The sequence below is a fragment of the Aythya marila genome, assembly GCF_965140915.1.
Source record: "Aythya marila genome assembly, chromosome: 3".
NCBI classification, from domain to species: Eukaryota; Metazoa; Chordata; class Aves; order Anseriformes; family Anatidae; genus Aythya; species Aythya marila.
The window spans coordinates 115,873,289-115,888,975 of NC_139044.1; the positions used below are offsets into that span (position 1 = coordinate 115,873,289).

The 15,687-nt window shown below is 39.4% G+C and overlaps 1 protein-coding gene across 7 annotated transcripts in view; it reads right to left on the reverse strand.

Annotated features, from left to right (window-relative positions):
• The window catches only part of PKHD1 (PKHD1 ciliary IPT domain containing fibrocystin/polyductin), a 255,796-nt gene that overhangs the window by 78,759 nt on the left and 161,350 nt on the right, over nucleotides 1-15,687 (reverse strand). For all 7 annotated transcript variants that reach the window (XM_082758117.1, XM_082758115.1, XM_082758116.1 and 4 more), the window contains 3 exons: nucleotides 11,036-11,173; nucleotides 1,896-2,009; nucleotides 776-863 (listed from right to left, as the gene is read on the reverse strand). In XM_082758117.1, the coding sequence (XP_082614243.1) occupies nucleotides 776-863; nucleotides 1,896-2,009; nucleotides 11,036-11,173 (340 nt within the window). The remainder of the gene's footprint in view (nucleotides 1-775; nucleotides 864-1,895; nucleotides 2,010-11,035; nucleotides 11,174-15,687) is intronic.

Below are 15,687 nucleotides of genomic sequence, written 5' to 3' on the forward strand. Positions count from 1 at the left end.
GTGGTAACTCTGTTTAACCTGCCTTAGGAGGTGGTTTTGATTAAGCCTTCAGACTGAAGTCATAGGTAAGTGCTCGTGTAGTTAGGTCTGCTGGAGGAGCTGTAAAAGGTTATGGAGGGGTAGCAACAGGGGAGAGAGAAGGTAGGAATTTAAAATATTTCTGCTAAGTGTTAAGTGAAAATGTGTCTATACCTTGAAAGTTTCACATCCCAGACAAATACCTTACTCTTCGGGCAGTGCAGGCAATCTTATGTTCTCTGAGCCAATTAATTATCTATACAGAAAAGATTGACTCTAATAGCAGAAAATAGGATGTCTACTGCAGACACCACTTCTTAAAGTGCTGATCAAAGATGTTGAAAATCATGGTTCATATCCCAGTTTTGCCTAATTCAGAGATGAAATTTGAATGTAGGTCTCAAGCCAAAAGGGACACCTTAATCATCAAGGTATCAGTCATTTTGGATTCTTCCAAAAAGAAAGAGAAAGGGACAGGGCGGCAGGGAAGAAGGGAAGAAGAGAGGAAAGAAGGATGGAAAGACAGAAGGAAGCAAGGAAGGAAAGACAGAGGAAAGAGGAAAATCTTAGCTTCCTTATTCTTTAGAACTGAATCTAAAAATAGTATAATTTTTCTTGCATGATATAATATAGTTGTTCTTCTATCTAAACATAGTTTAAACAGTACCTGTCAGAAGGAAAAGAGTAATATTAGTATAAGCCACTGGAATGGGAGCTCAAACTTTGTGTTTGGAGTAATATTTGGGCAAAATATTACCTTTCATTGCCAGGAGCAACATTACTTCCAAGATGTGTCCAAGACTTCCCAGGATAACCACTATAAATTTGCACCTTTCCATAAACCCCTTAAAAAACAGAAGCAGAAGAGCAAAAATTAGAGAAATAATTAAAGAAATTATTTAGATGAACTGAATAACTAAATATATTGATACCTCTCTATATATTAAAACACGTTTCTATATTTTATTTACTATATTAAGAACAGCACATAACTTCCACTTGAAATAGAAAGTGAAGTATGAAAAATTCTGATATTATGCATTGAATTTTTTTGTTTCAATTCACTGACCCAGTGAATTCAAAATCTGTTCTGCATCTCTAATGCTAACCCCTCAGTTATGCTTCAAGTGTTTGAAAGGCCCCATTTAATTGCTTGAGCTAATGTCCTGCTTGGACAACTTTTTTCCATGACATCTTGTGTCACTATAGTCCAAAAGAAGACTGTGGCAAGTATTGATAACTTCTTTAACTCTCATCATCTGAGAAGATCTAAAATTCAAACATGAACCTTCTTTTGTCAATCCTATGGATCCAAATGTTTAGAAGTATTTAAATGTATGTATTTGGATCCAGCCAGTAGCTCTTGGATGTAATTCATCTCACTTCAGTCATGAATTTTAAAATAAACAATGTGAGTTTACACCTATCAGCCTAGGCTGAAAACTTTCAGGGTAATTTGTTTTATCCTAAGAGAGATCAAAGATAAATGAGACAAAACACCATCTTCCAGCACACACTTCTCTCCACTCTGTAAGGTCATTTTAATTTGTTGACAACTACCCTTTACAAATCTCATACCTCAAACCTAACCACTGATAGGTCAAGACCTGTCCCAAATCCTTGTGTGTATGTGTGACTCCTTTTAAGTCCTCTCTGGTTTCTCATATAAATACCTCAGAACCTGACATCTTGTTGCTTATTTGCCTAAACAAAATCTCCACAGAAACTCTAGGAACTGACCTAGCAAAAATTACCAGGTTTAGCTCAAAAAAAAATGTGTACCTTTCTTAGATTTTTTTTTTTTTCTGTAGAAAAATTATACCAAACAATTACCTAAGATTGTTATCCCATAAAAGAATTAAACCCGTGTCTCATACCAATACTCCCTGGATGGACATTTATTTCCTCCAGACGATCACAGTAAATCCCTTCAGATGCCCGAAGAAGGATCAGTAGCTTTAAATCCTTTTCTAGAGGACGTTGAAAAGAACCTGAAATAAAGACAAAACAGCAACAACTGACACAGAGGTATTGGTGATATCTGTGATGCTGAAATGGCCCTCTCTTTTATCTCATGGAAATGGTCCCCATGCACTTTTCTCCATGTCATAGGTCCCTCCTGAAGCTCAGTTGAATTCTGTGAATGCCAGCAGTGGCTCAGTGTGGAAATATTTCACCCACACCCCTTAACTTAGCTCCAGGCTCTCCTTGGAGTCAACAGAGAGAAAGGAAAGTTCCTTCATTCAGTGACTTGCACACATCTTATACAGCCTGCCTTGCCCCCTGGAAGTGACTGCCTCTTCATTGACTTTGAAGGTAGCCTAGAGAGACCGCTCCAAACTCAGATATTTCAGTTCATTCTTAAATTAGGATGGAATGGGAATGTGCCCTAAATTCAAATTAAGAGTCCCAGAAGGGTTTGCCCAAGGTCATGCAACAAGTGTGTAAAATGACAGGAGGTTCTTATTCATTCTGATAATCACTGAACAAGCATTTCCTTCCTCCACCCATCTTTGCCTTTCTGCTCAGTTACAATTTCACCCATTCCCAGATAACTGTTCCCATTCTGCTGCCAGGATGGGTAAAGCAGTCTTTCAAACCAATTGAAAGATTTTATTAGAGCAGGGGAAGAGAAAATGCCCAAGAAGTTTTGGTGTGTGTGATGTTGCTCTTATCTTGTGATAAGTCTGTACAGTAAACTGTATTCCAACTGTGACTTCATTTATTTCACCAAGGGTAGTTTACAGTTTCAGAAGAAAATGGCCCAGCACTAAACAGATACTAGTGAGGAAAAAGTAGGACAGTTTTTGCCCTGGAGAAATGTATGCGGAGTCCAGTAAAAGAGTTCAGCATTCCTTTAAAATTAGAGATTAAATCAATTATGCAACAGAAAACTGCAGCAGATGTAGAACTAAAAAATATATACATATCTGTACAAAATTAGCTGGCCTGTCATGTTCTTTTAATATTTAAAAATTACTAGTTTGGAAAAGAGCTGATTTTATATCCTAAAGAAATATTCCTCTTTAAGAGAATTTTAGTTAAGTGAAATCAAGAAATAAATTCATTGTTCTCCACCACTGTCTGATTGATATCTGCAGGTATATAAATTCTCTTTACAGCTTTTAAATGGATAAAAGATCAAGAGTACAAAACTTGCGTGCTCCCCATCTAATACGTCTCATACCAGTGAGTTCATTTCTTCTATGGGGACATGGAGGGAATTCAGTCTTACAGCATCCATCACCCATCTTTGGCTTTCTGGTTTTGACTTTCTAGCTTAAACTCCCATAACTAAATACTAGTTTCAGAAAAGAAAACTTAGTGACAAGCACTTTTACCACTGGTGCACTAGGTTAAACAAATATCCAGCTAGAACTGCAGAAGAATTACATTGACATTTGTGTCTATTTTTGTACTCAGAGTGATTGTTTTCCTGCTTCACCCTCACAGCAAGTTGTGATTTAAAATACTAAGCCTGAAGATATCTTCCCCAGTCCTCAGGTCAACCTCACCCCCTGGGATGAAGTGATCAGCTACACTGATGACCCAAAAAAGACTCAACAAAAAATATTTAGAGAACTTTATACTGAAGTTACAAAGTTATTCACAAATACCTTTTCCTATAACAATGATGTCCCTTTAAACTAGGGGATTATTATTATCATTATGAATTATTATTTGTGTTATTATTGGTGTTATTATTTTACTGCTGGTTACAAAGCCTTTAATATTTCTTCTACTTAAGTCAATTAAAAAAAAAAAAAAAAAAAAAAAAAAAAAAGCTATGTGATATATCCAACTCAGCTCAATTTTAAAACAATTTTTAAGTAGACTTCCAGGCTTAACAATCACAGAGATCTGTTTGGAAACGCGAATTCTAAATTCTTGGCTTGGAACTTATGAATCCTTAAAAAGAGACACATGTACACTTAGCAAAAATTTGTGATTTTTTTAATCCTAAAAAGCATGGCATTTTAGAGAACATTGCCCTTATTAAAATCTCACACTTTCTCTCCCTCTCTCTCTCTCTAAAATCAGAGAGAGAAACAAAGCAGCTAATATAAAACTATTCATAATAGCTCATCACCATATTAAACCTTAGAAAAGAAATTCCAAAAGGAGAAGAAAACATTCATAGAAATTCTTCATTGCCTGGAAACCGAAAATAGTGTATCACACAAATGAACACGGGAGATATCTATGATTAGAAAAAAGACTTGCTTTAAGTAAATTTGGAACAAAAATAATCCTAATACTTGCTTATTTCCATTAATCGCTCAATTGTGTTAAGTCAGTGAATTTAAGAACTTGCATACAAGTGCTGCAAAAGAGTTAGCTCAGAAATGCATTGAACTACTAAAATTGATTTTTCAGTAAGTTTGGATCACTCATAATGTCTCAAAGAACTTGAAGGAACCTAATATTGTGTCAATATTCCAAACAAAGATAAAAGTAAGAACTGCAGGTAATTACAGCCCTGTCAACTCAACACTGATTCTAGAGGAAAAATAAATAAAAATGGAATGTCCAACTTTGAACACAATTAATAAATCATTAAAGGTGGATGATATAATTAATGCCAATCAACATGGTTTTATAGAAAATAGGTCCTGTGAAACTTCCTTGTTATCACATTCTAATGAAATTACAGGTTTACTTGATAAAGATAATAGCTTTGATATGATATAATCGGCTTCTCCAAGGCATTTGACTTAGTAGCACAAGACTTTCTATTAACAACCTACACAGGTACAACAAGAACATGGCATGTTAATTTCCAGGCTGACTGATAGACATAGGGGCTATAACTCCAGGTCAGTGTCTGGTCTGGTCTTGCAAGCCCTGTGGTACATGACATTTTATCAATGACCTAAACATGTCTCAAAATATTGGAAGATAAATTGCCACAAATGGAGAAAAAGATAGAGAAGGGTCAGCCAATACAGAAATAATTTGAAAGTGAAGCATTTAGGGAAGAAAGTGAAGAATGTTCAAAATATAATAAAATGGGTCTTGAAAAGGTAATGATGTCTATGTAAATGAATGAAGACTGAAATAAAACTAGGGAAAATAAAGATAATCCAAAAAAATGAGTAAGGTCAGAGAGATGTGCTTTAGCTTAATCTAAGTAGAGTCCAAAAGAATGGCTCATGAAAATGAAGATATGGAAATGGTAGCTATCTCAGCTTACTCAAAGGACAATCCAAAACAGATAATGCACAAAAGCTATTGGACCAGATAACTTTCATTACCATATGAAATAACTGTCATATGAAATCACAACTTTTGTAATAAGCAGTTTTGGTAAAACTACCAAGTTGCTATAAACAAAGGACTCACCATCTCTGCTGCACACATGTGAAGGATATGGGTTTAAGTGCCTGTCTTTGAACTCTGGATGTGAAAACTTCAAGTCACTTGTCCCACTTTATTGTGAAGAACAAGCCTTCCATAAAATCACATCAAACTCTCAAATTACCCATCCTGCACATGAGATGCACAGCAATAGAGCCCATTTCCTATTCCTACTACAAGTAGGTTTACCAATTTAATGAACAGCCTGGTTCATCATAAGGTGAGAAGATAAAGCATAGCTGGCAGAGAAGTAGGAAAAAGGTAATTGTGACCAGCAGCTGCCAGAAGTGTCTGGTGAGATGTGCAGAAAAGGTTAGGAGGGAATAATGTCTGTGTGTGTTGAAAGCTGTTCTCAAACATGCATCTTTTTGCAGCTGGGTTACTTGGAATTTGAAGGGTTTGCTCATCTGTTGATTTGACACGTATGTGCCAGCCTGGGCAGAGCTCCTGAGCAGTAATTTGTTCACTTTATATATCTCAGGCACTTCAATGCAAGACAGAAGTCAATCTGTTGGTGCATAGGAGCTGAGCTGTCTTCTCAGAGGTAGTCAGTCATTGGAATAGTTTGCCCTGGGAGGTGGTGGAGTCACTGTCCCTGGGGGTGTTTAAAGAAAGGTTGGACGTGATGCTTAGGGACATGGTTTAGTGGGTGACATTGGTGGTAGGGGGATGGTTGGACCAGATGATCTTGGAGGGTTTTTCCAACCTTAATGAGTCACTGCACAGTTGCTGTGTGCCTTCACTGTCTCTCTGCTGTCTGATATCACATCAAATGTCCTCACTGCAGATGTTTGAACTTCTGTGAAGGGTGTCTAAACTGAGGTTCTTCAAGCAAGTATTGGCAATACACAATGCAAAAATAAATACGTGATAATCCCATGTATAAGAAGTAACTTACACTTTTGATAAAGTCACTACAGTTTATATACTTTCCTGAAGAAGTGTGAAGCCCTACTGCCTGGACTGAGACACAGTTCTGTTGGCACAATGGTTGCAGCTCATTCATACTCCTTCCTCAGGCCTAACCTCTGGAGAAGGTTAAAACCCACTATATGAAAACAGGAAAAAAATATTAATAATTAAGGGAGAACAGAGGGCTGTATTTTTTCTACTAAGATTTTCACTTATTCTGGACTGCAGTCTGGATCTAGTTTTCTACTGGGTTTCAAAAGCATTTTCCATTGTTTTCATATTTCACTTTGATTCCAGATGTTCTTCCTGACAGTTTTTGGTGCGGTTTTTTATGTGTTTTTTTTTTTTCTTTTTTCTTTTTTTTCTTTTTTCCATAGCAAATCCTATTCGTTTCTTTCTTAGAATAGTGGGTGTTTCCTCCCTTCTAACCTTTCTTTTATTTACAACATAGCACACTACAACAGCTGTTGTGTGTAAGAGCAAGGAAGTCTCTGAGATAAGATTCCCTCCCTTCCATTGGTAAATAGACTTTGCGAAGTATCATGCTGTGACCACCTCCAATATAAGCTCTGTATTTTTTGAATCCAAAACCTCTTGGACTCTACCTGCTCAGCTATTTTGAAAATTGTGGTGTGTAGTCACCAGAAAGTATGAAGGACTTTTATTCATGGTCAGTGCATAGCCAGTCACACATTGTTGGTTATCTTTCCCCATCTGTTCCTTCAGGTGTCTCTGCAAAGCAGCTGTAAATGGGCAGGCATCACATTGTTGCCTCTTATAGATGATGCTGCCAAACAAAAGAAAGAGATAAGAGACAGACAGCTGTGGAGCTGGAGAGCTGGAGCCAGCAGCAAGAAATGAGGGATGTTTGTCCAAGGAATGTAAGACACGTAGGATGAGATTCAGCTGCTTAGATATGGATGCTTAATGCCATCTGAGAGCCCTAGTCCCCTCCAAATCCACTACATGAGGATGACATATATGATCAATAAGAGAACGGTGCCTTTTTAAGCAGAAGCTGGAGGCCAGGTGAGACACCTTAGTGTGCCCTAAGTGATCCAAAGTGCCCATATTTAGGCAACTGAACCATGTTCTCAGGAAGATTCATATAACTGCATTTTAGTTTCTTCATGTAGGTGAATCCTCTTTGGGTATCTGAGATCAGATAATCCAGTTTAGACTGTAATTTGTTCTAGTTCACTGTATTGGGCAGTCCCACTGGAAAACCCAGCTAACATCCTGATGTTCACATGCAACACCTAAATGTTAGTGCCCTAAGCACATAAACCAAATACCTTCTCTAGATGATACTATAATATTTTTTCAGTCAGTACTAAAATACTACAGTTTGAAGAAACCAATGGCATAAGAAGGGCAAAGACCAAACAGATGGAAACTGAGAGATGAATCGAAGGAGATGAAGATAGTGCAATGAACTTCTCAAAACCCTTTTTCTGTTATGTGGGATTAAAAAGTTTGTGTATCCACATAGGTGTGATGTGCGATTACAAGATGGGACTCCAAGCCTACAACTAAAGAATACGGGACTCACACAACTAAAGGTATTAGAGAACTTGGAGGAGGAAGTCTGTGGCAAGACTCATTTGTGCCTCTGTTGTTGTCATTATGAGGCTGAGCATTAATCATAATTAGCACATGGTCATCTCATGAAGCACAGTGATTTACCCTTTGGGAATTAAGTTTGGGGGTTCTTACTAGTTCTATAAATAAATTAATAAAGAAAGAAAGAAAGAACCAAATAAATAAAGTGGAGTGAATCTGTTAGAGTTCTCTTTCCACAAGCTTGATAAGAAATATCAGAAATGTCTGGGGTTTCATCTACAGACAATCAAACCATGAGCTAATGATGACTTTAGGCTTCTTGCTTCAAATGAGTGACAAGACTGACAAGCAGCCATTAAAAAATATCAAAAAAAAAAAAAAAAAAAAAAAAAGGAAATGAAGGAATGTGACATGTTGAGACTGAAAAGAGAAATCCTGTCTGGATAATTACTTAGCAGGTTCTACTATAAAAAGCAAAAAGAGCCTGCCAGCACTGCCAGCAAAGAATGGCTGAGTGCAGCCAAGATCAGGATGAGCCCAACAGATCAATTTGTGCAAAAGGAATTTCAGCATTTTCTGCAGACTTATCAGGAGCTGAGAGCTTTGTTCAGCAGTGGAAGAGAGCACTTTCCATGCATACTGTCTGTGACTTATTGCTGACATGGGTTAAAATGAATACAACCATCTTAGCATAGATCCAAAAAAAGAACCTCTGGGATGCTCAGCATTTCCTTTTTTTTTTTTTTTCTGATACTGGTGTGCTGAGGATATTTAGCAAATCACTTAATCTCTCTGCACCTCAATCCCTCCTGCTATAAACTGGAAAAATATCTAATTGTTTTAAGGCATGGCAATGCAGGAAGGTATAAATAAATGTTGCTTCTAAAACGTTATTGCAAATATCACCATCAGATCACCCTGGGTCCAACAACGTTGAAGGATCGGGATCACACAGAAAAAATACATTGTGGATAGACCCAAACATTTCTTCTGAGTTGTCTGAGGGCTCTAACAGAGGTTTTGCAATCCTTTTCAGAGCATTAATCAACTCATATCTCCCTGTGACTCTGTTGATCATAATTCACGCTGACCACAGATTATGCCATATGCTGAAGAAGTGATGACAGACCCTCCAAGATCAAAGGTGTCCCAACAGTTTTGATCTCCCAGCTTTGACTGTATTTTCTCCTCCCAGTTTCACTGCAAATAACTGTTTAAATAAAATTAATTAGGATCTGGTTGATGCTTCAATAATCCAATTTTTATACTGATGTTTTTCTTTGTTATGTATTTCTCATGTCAATGAGTTCCCATGTGCTTGCATTCATGTTTTAACCATCTGACTTCTTTATTTTTACCTGAATATAAGATGCCACGTGCTCTTAAGGGTACCAAAGTAAAAGAAAAGATTTGTTTCTGGAACTTATCAACATTCTCTACCTGCACAGGTGAACAAAATACTCAAGCTCTGCCAGAAAGTCTTTGTTTGGCCCAGGCCATTGGGTTTGCAACAATGACATGTGATCAAAGACCGCTATGCTGAAAACAAGGCACGGAGATGTTACACAACAGGGAAGACCTGGGGATTTGGATCACATGATGTCAACCTCAGATCCTGCTCAGGCAATGTTGAATGTTGATGTCCACATCTATTAAATCTGTTTACTAAACTGTCTCATTATCTGTTTTGTGTCAGGATTTCTTTAGGGTGTGGTAGAATTGGACAGATGGGCTTCAGAGCCTTCCTTCAGGCATGGAACAGTCAGGATTGGACAGATGGGATCCAAGAAGCTACCTTTAGGCCTTGAACACATGGGAAGAGAAAGAGGAAGGGAGAAAAATGTTCACTCCCGGTCTCATAAGCAAACACAGAAGCCAATATAAAGTGTGGGAAACTTGCAGAGTTTCTACACACCTATCATCTTTACAGCTCAAACTAGAGCAAGGGTTTCTCTCCAGAAGATGCTGGACCATGATTCAACAGCTGCAAATACCTGTTTGGCTTTTAATATCATGACTACTCACAAATATGCTGGAGGGGAGTTCAGGCAGCAAAGTGCCTCAATGTTTTTTAATAAGTGTTTTTAGCAGTGAACACATGCTTTTTCTTAAAACCAATAAGAAACCACATTTAAACTACAAAAGAGTGTAAGTAAGAAATGGCTGAGACTCTTTTAAGTGTATAGATATATTAACCTCACAGATTAAGCTTTCAAACCTTTTTTTTTTTTTCTTTTTTTTTCCAAAGGAAAACATAAGCCAGCAAAATAACTCTTTTGGCCAGTGCTGTATTAACTAAACAGTCCCTTGAGATTAACAACAAACAAATATTGGAGCTAGCTTCCTTGGGGTGATTACACAAACAAATTCTCCTTTTAAAGTTCATGAAACCAATCTTGAGAAAGGTCAGACAGTGATCAACAATGTGATCCCAGCGTCCTAAGGATTCCTGTGACTAAATACAATGCCTGGCTTTAGGAACCTCAATATTTAAAGGAAATTGTATGAGTAATTACTTCTGTGCAGAAAAACACTGACCTGTCCATTCCAAATAATGTGGAACAGCCCCAGTGACATTGGGGACTCTGAAAGCACTAGAAGTAGGGGCAGGGTAGCACCTCCCTGAAGTCTTGGTACTCACCTGTACAGTGGGATGAGAAGAACAAATGCCCTGAATCCAGTTGTGCCAAATTAACACCACAATGGGCTTTCCAGGCACTTGGGGGATTTTCCATCACTTTGCTTGCGTTAGCTTTAAATACCTCTGTGCCACCTAGTAAGTCCTCACTACTGCCCACAGACATGGGGCACTGCTTCAACACTGAATAAGGTAGATCCTGCCCTGAGGAATTACTGTCTTAGAAAGCAGCCCCATGTGAAGTAGGAAGGACTTTTACATATACCAGATGAAATCTCAGCCACCATGAAAGCAGGAGTTTTGACTTCAGAGGAATGAGGACTGCAGTAGTTGCAATATGTAGCTATTAAATGAACAGGTAATTAGCTCCAGTAGATAATCATTGTGTGGTTAATGTGGATTCTGAGTGTCCACATTGCAGACACCCAGGTAGTTGTGCTACATTAGGATGGTAGCATGTTTCTGTAGCACAATACAGTCTTTCTTCCTTCTTTGTCAAGAGCAGAAATAAACCCCAGGCATTCAGAAGACAGGCTGCTCACTTACCCACTTTCAGCATTCCCCCCACCACCACGATACAGGCTGCACTCAGGATATTGCTGGCATTGGTGGGGAACACCAGAGTCCCCAGGATGTAGAGACCTCTCACAGGGGGAAGATCTGTGTCCACCAGGATGGTTCGGTCTGAGAAACAAAGCAGACAATTGCTTAGAACAATGGCATGGAGATGGAGAAGCTTGAAAGATTTGTTGTGCTTGAGTTTAGCTTTCTTTAAATCTTTTTCATTTGTGTGTGTGTGTGTGTGGAACTACTGGAGCAGGGCTTCGATGTTTGTGCAGCATCCACAGCCAGAGCCTCACCTACAGCTGAGGCTCTATGGCATGACTGTAATCTTATAAATGAATGATAACATAATATTTATAATGATATTGTTGCATGCTTAAGTCTCATCAAATGTCGCTTGAACATAAGAATGAATATAAAAGGCAGAAAGTTGGAGACATGACATTCTCACTGGGTGAGCCTTTCACTGTTTTATGAAAATAAACCTTGATCACCTAATACGATGAAAGAGGAATAAGTTAAGCTATCCAGACAGTATTTTTCCCTCATGAAACTGCAGAGAACAAGAATGAAGGAAGTGAAAAAATGCTGCATTCCCTATTAATTAATTGGTTAACAGAAACCAGGGGTACCATTCCCTCAGCACCTTGAGGACAAAGCAAGAAGCATGAGTCACTTCTGACCTCATTTCCAGACTCCTTGATCCCTGCTTTGACCAAGCCGACACTAAAAGTACACTACAGCACTGGATATTACCAGAGGTCAATTTATGATTTCCTATGCCAGCTCATCTCTGAAATGCAGTTAAGGTAATTTTGGACTGTTGTTGATCGAGCGCAATGACAGCATCACTGCCACCTCCTCAAGATCCAAGCTCACAGTCTGTGAGCCATCCAAATACCACTTAAGCTTTCCAAGTAGGGCATGAGTAAGGACTTAGTGCATCATTTACAGGTAGCCCACCACACAGAGGTGAATTCCACCCTTAGGGTACATCTAATGATCTTTAATGTCACTGGGAGCTTTTCAGTTGATTGCACTGGAAAGCAGTTCAGACCCTTAAATCATGGTGTTCATCTCCTTTCATTATCAACAAGAGTAACAGCTTCCTGATATGATGCATCTCTGAGACAGTGGATGCCCCTGGAAGAAGAGGGCATCATTCAGGGTCTTTCTGTGGAGTAGAAGTCCTGTTTAGGATCTAATTGTGGCTTTCACAGAAATACTTTACAGAAAATGAGAATTTTCGACAGAACGGCAGCTGCCAAACCCTACCCAAGGATTCACTGTCACTTTCCTTGACATCATATTATATTTATTGTGAGACAGATACATAAGGCAGGAAGGATTAAGGAACACGCATTTTCCAATGGTCTTTGGCAAAACAGTGAGAACAGGCCACCTGAAACACTTTTGGTGTGGAACATAGGAATTGACATGCAGTATCATGAGAATTGTATTAGTTGTTTCATGGTTTTGCTTCTGCCTATAGCCATTAGCAACTGCTTTAAACAAAGACACAAATGATCATGCAATAGGAAGCACAGGGAAAGTCTTCTCAAAACGTGTAATTAGAGGTTGACTCAAGACATTTGACATGAAGGTTTAACTCTTCTAAGCCCCTGTCTGCAGGGAACAATCAAAAACTACACAAAGTACACTCCGGAGGGGTCTGGAAAAATATAAGCAGGCTGTCTTAATATTAGCATTTCCTAGCTCTTTGGGTTTGAAGTCCTGAAGTTTCACAGCTGTGTGTAGAGGGGAAACTACTTCATCATGGGGACTGGAGCCTGCTTACAAATTTGCTTGTCTCTTCTCCACACATGGTCCTACTCTGCCCCTGTAACTCAGTCTTCTGACCTCTTCCTTTCCCTTTTTCCTCTTTCTCTCAAGATATCTTCAAGGGACACCCTCTGTTCTCAAGGACTGTGCCAAGCACTGCAGCAATCCATAGTGACTACGAACACCCCCATCTCAAAAGAAATTCCCTGCATCCTTGGCATCTTTCAAGCAAGCAAAATTTTCACAGCAGTTAGATGTAATAAGTCTTTACAGAGCAAGCGCATTTTGTTTTGTTTGGTTTGGTTTCCCCCTAAATCTCATAGTGTTAGCACTTGATATATTTTCACAGGCATGAAGAAGCTTCCATCTATAATCTCTTTACAGGACAGGTAGAGTCCTGTGCCCTGCAGAGCTGAGAAGGGGAGGCACAGTATGTGAGGATATGAAACAGAGAAGAGAATAAGGGGGAAGATGTTGTTAAAACACTATTTTTCAGACAGAAAGGGGAATCTAGTTTGTGAAATCACAGCTCAAGAATGTGGCAAAAAGCTGCAGTTGACAAAGGCCATAAGTATATTCATCAAACACAGACTGAAACATTTTTACAAGGAAAAGAAGAAGTGCTCCTAGGCATACCATTTATATGTCAAGTTTCAGTCTAGAACAGATATTTTTGCTGAGTAGCACATCTTTCTAAAAAGGGTTTTATAATGGAAATGCTGACTGCTCTGTAACTGTAGCATCATGTATGTGAGCCTTGAAACACAGTCGTGTGAAATTTTCCCATTCGTATTGATCTCTGCAAACCTGCAGTTTCCTCTATTTAAAAGAACAACATTTGGGATGTCACGTCCAGGGTGTCAAGTCCTCAGAGGGTGAAATGTTGCTCTGTAAAGACAACAGAAGGCTCCTTTCACAGAAGAAAAAGTTTCTTGCGCACTTGAAAAAAAAAAAAAAAAAAAGCAGAGATTCAAAGGATACTTCAGGATGAATAATACAGTCCTAACAGAAGATGCTCAGTCATGTAATAGAGGAGATGGCTACTAAGGGGTTAAACTCATAAACTTAAGGTCCCTAAATTCAAGAGATTAACTTTCAGAGAATGACAAAACTGGATGGCTCTTCTACAAAGACATTCACATAACAGCAAGCAACCACTTTCAGAAAACAATAGCTCAAACCCAAAAAGAGGCTACATTTCACTATCCATACACTTTCTCCAGACAAAAGCTCACAGGTATGCCACAGTCTTAATATTCAGGCGTACAACACTGCGAACTTGCTAATGACTCCAGCAATGACACAAAATGCCTTTGATCAACCGCACTGCTATATAAAACACCATAGCATGCCATTGAATGGAAATGAGACACAACAGAAGAGCTATTATACAAGATACAGTACTACAGCATTCATCTCTTCAAACAGAAAAAGTTCAAAGAATATCAAAATCAGAAAATGAATAACAGAGTGAATTCCATCACTAAACAAAAAAAAAAAAAGAAAAGAAAGAAAAAAATTGCCAGAGGCTACATGATATCATATCAATACCCTTCAAAACAGCATTCCATCGGCTGGAATTATAACATGTTCTCCTTCCACTCAAGGCGCGCTGCGTCAGGAGTGTGTCACACTGAAAACCATAAACCAAAGCCCTAAAAGTCCGAGGGCTTGAGAAGCTAATGCTGCCAGACTGGCATGACTAAACTCATTCAGCTTGTTTTCCAAGGTGGAGAGGCTGCTGAAGTCTGATGCATGCAAGAAGTCCTTGCGGGATGGCTGCAACTCTGGAGGATGAACCTCTAGAGATAAAAGCACAAGTTGCTACAGCCTGAGCTAAATTTTTCCAGCTGGGGCTGGAAGAGATTATACCCGCCAGGGAGTCAGAGATTGAGGAGACTTGTAGCACACCAACACTAAAAGTTACTCTAACATGAAGGATCCACCTCTGTTTCAAGTAAAACTCAGCCTTGTACAGAGGTCTGTAAACTTCTGAAGTCCCACCAATGCTTTCAAAACAAAACACTGAACAAAATAAGTTGGTACACATCCCCATTTCCTGACCTTCAGTGAACATTTGAAAAAGCTCACTTTCAGTTTTCTGTGGCTACCTGGAGACATTCTGAGTTTAGTGGGATCTGCACAAGCCAGTGGAGCACAAGAGGTTCCACCTAAACATCAGACAGCACTTCTGTGCTGGGTGGGTGCCAGAGTCCTGGCATAGGCTGCCCTGAGAGGGGCTGGGGGCTGCTCCTTGGAGAGCTCCCCAAGCCCAGGGACGTGGGGCTGGGCACCCTGCTGGGGCAGAGGGGGGCACAGGGGCACCCAGGGGTGCCCCCAGCTTCAGCCATTCTGTGATTCTGTGAAATGGGATAGGAAACAACCATAAAAAGCCATGATTAAACATAAATTTTTGGCCCCCTGTTTCCCCACAGATTGAGAACATTCCTGTCCACGGTAAAACACAGATCACTTTGAGTACTCCATCCCTTACCCTGCTGCCTCCCAACCAGTAGACACCAGTGTGCTAAGGGACTACACCACATCATGCAGCACAGTGCAGAACTTCTCCAGTTCAGCTGACCAAACCCGCACTGCTCTAAATATGGGAGATGTTTGTTCTGACCCCAAAGGCTGTGCGGTCATGTTGCACAGCAGCAGGCCTAGGCTAATGAGCTTTGCCTCTCAGGAGAGCTAATTAGTTCTGGTATACCAGCATGCTGATGCAGCAGTGTTGCTTCCAGTCCTAGAACTAGATTGGTTGGGCTGGGCTGTGGGCAGTTCTGTGCAATGCTTCAGGCACATCTTAGTCATGTAGGACCTTGTGGTATGTGACAAAGGCCCTGGTAAAT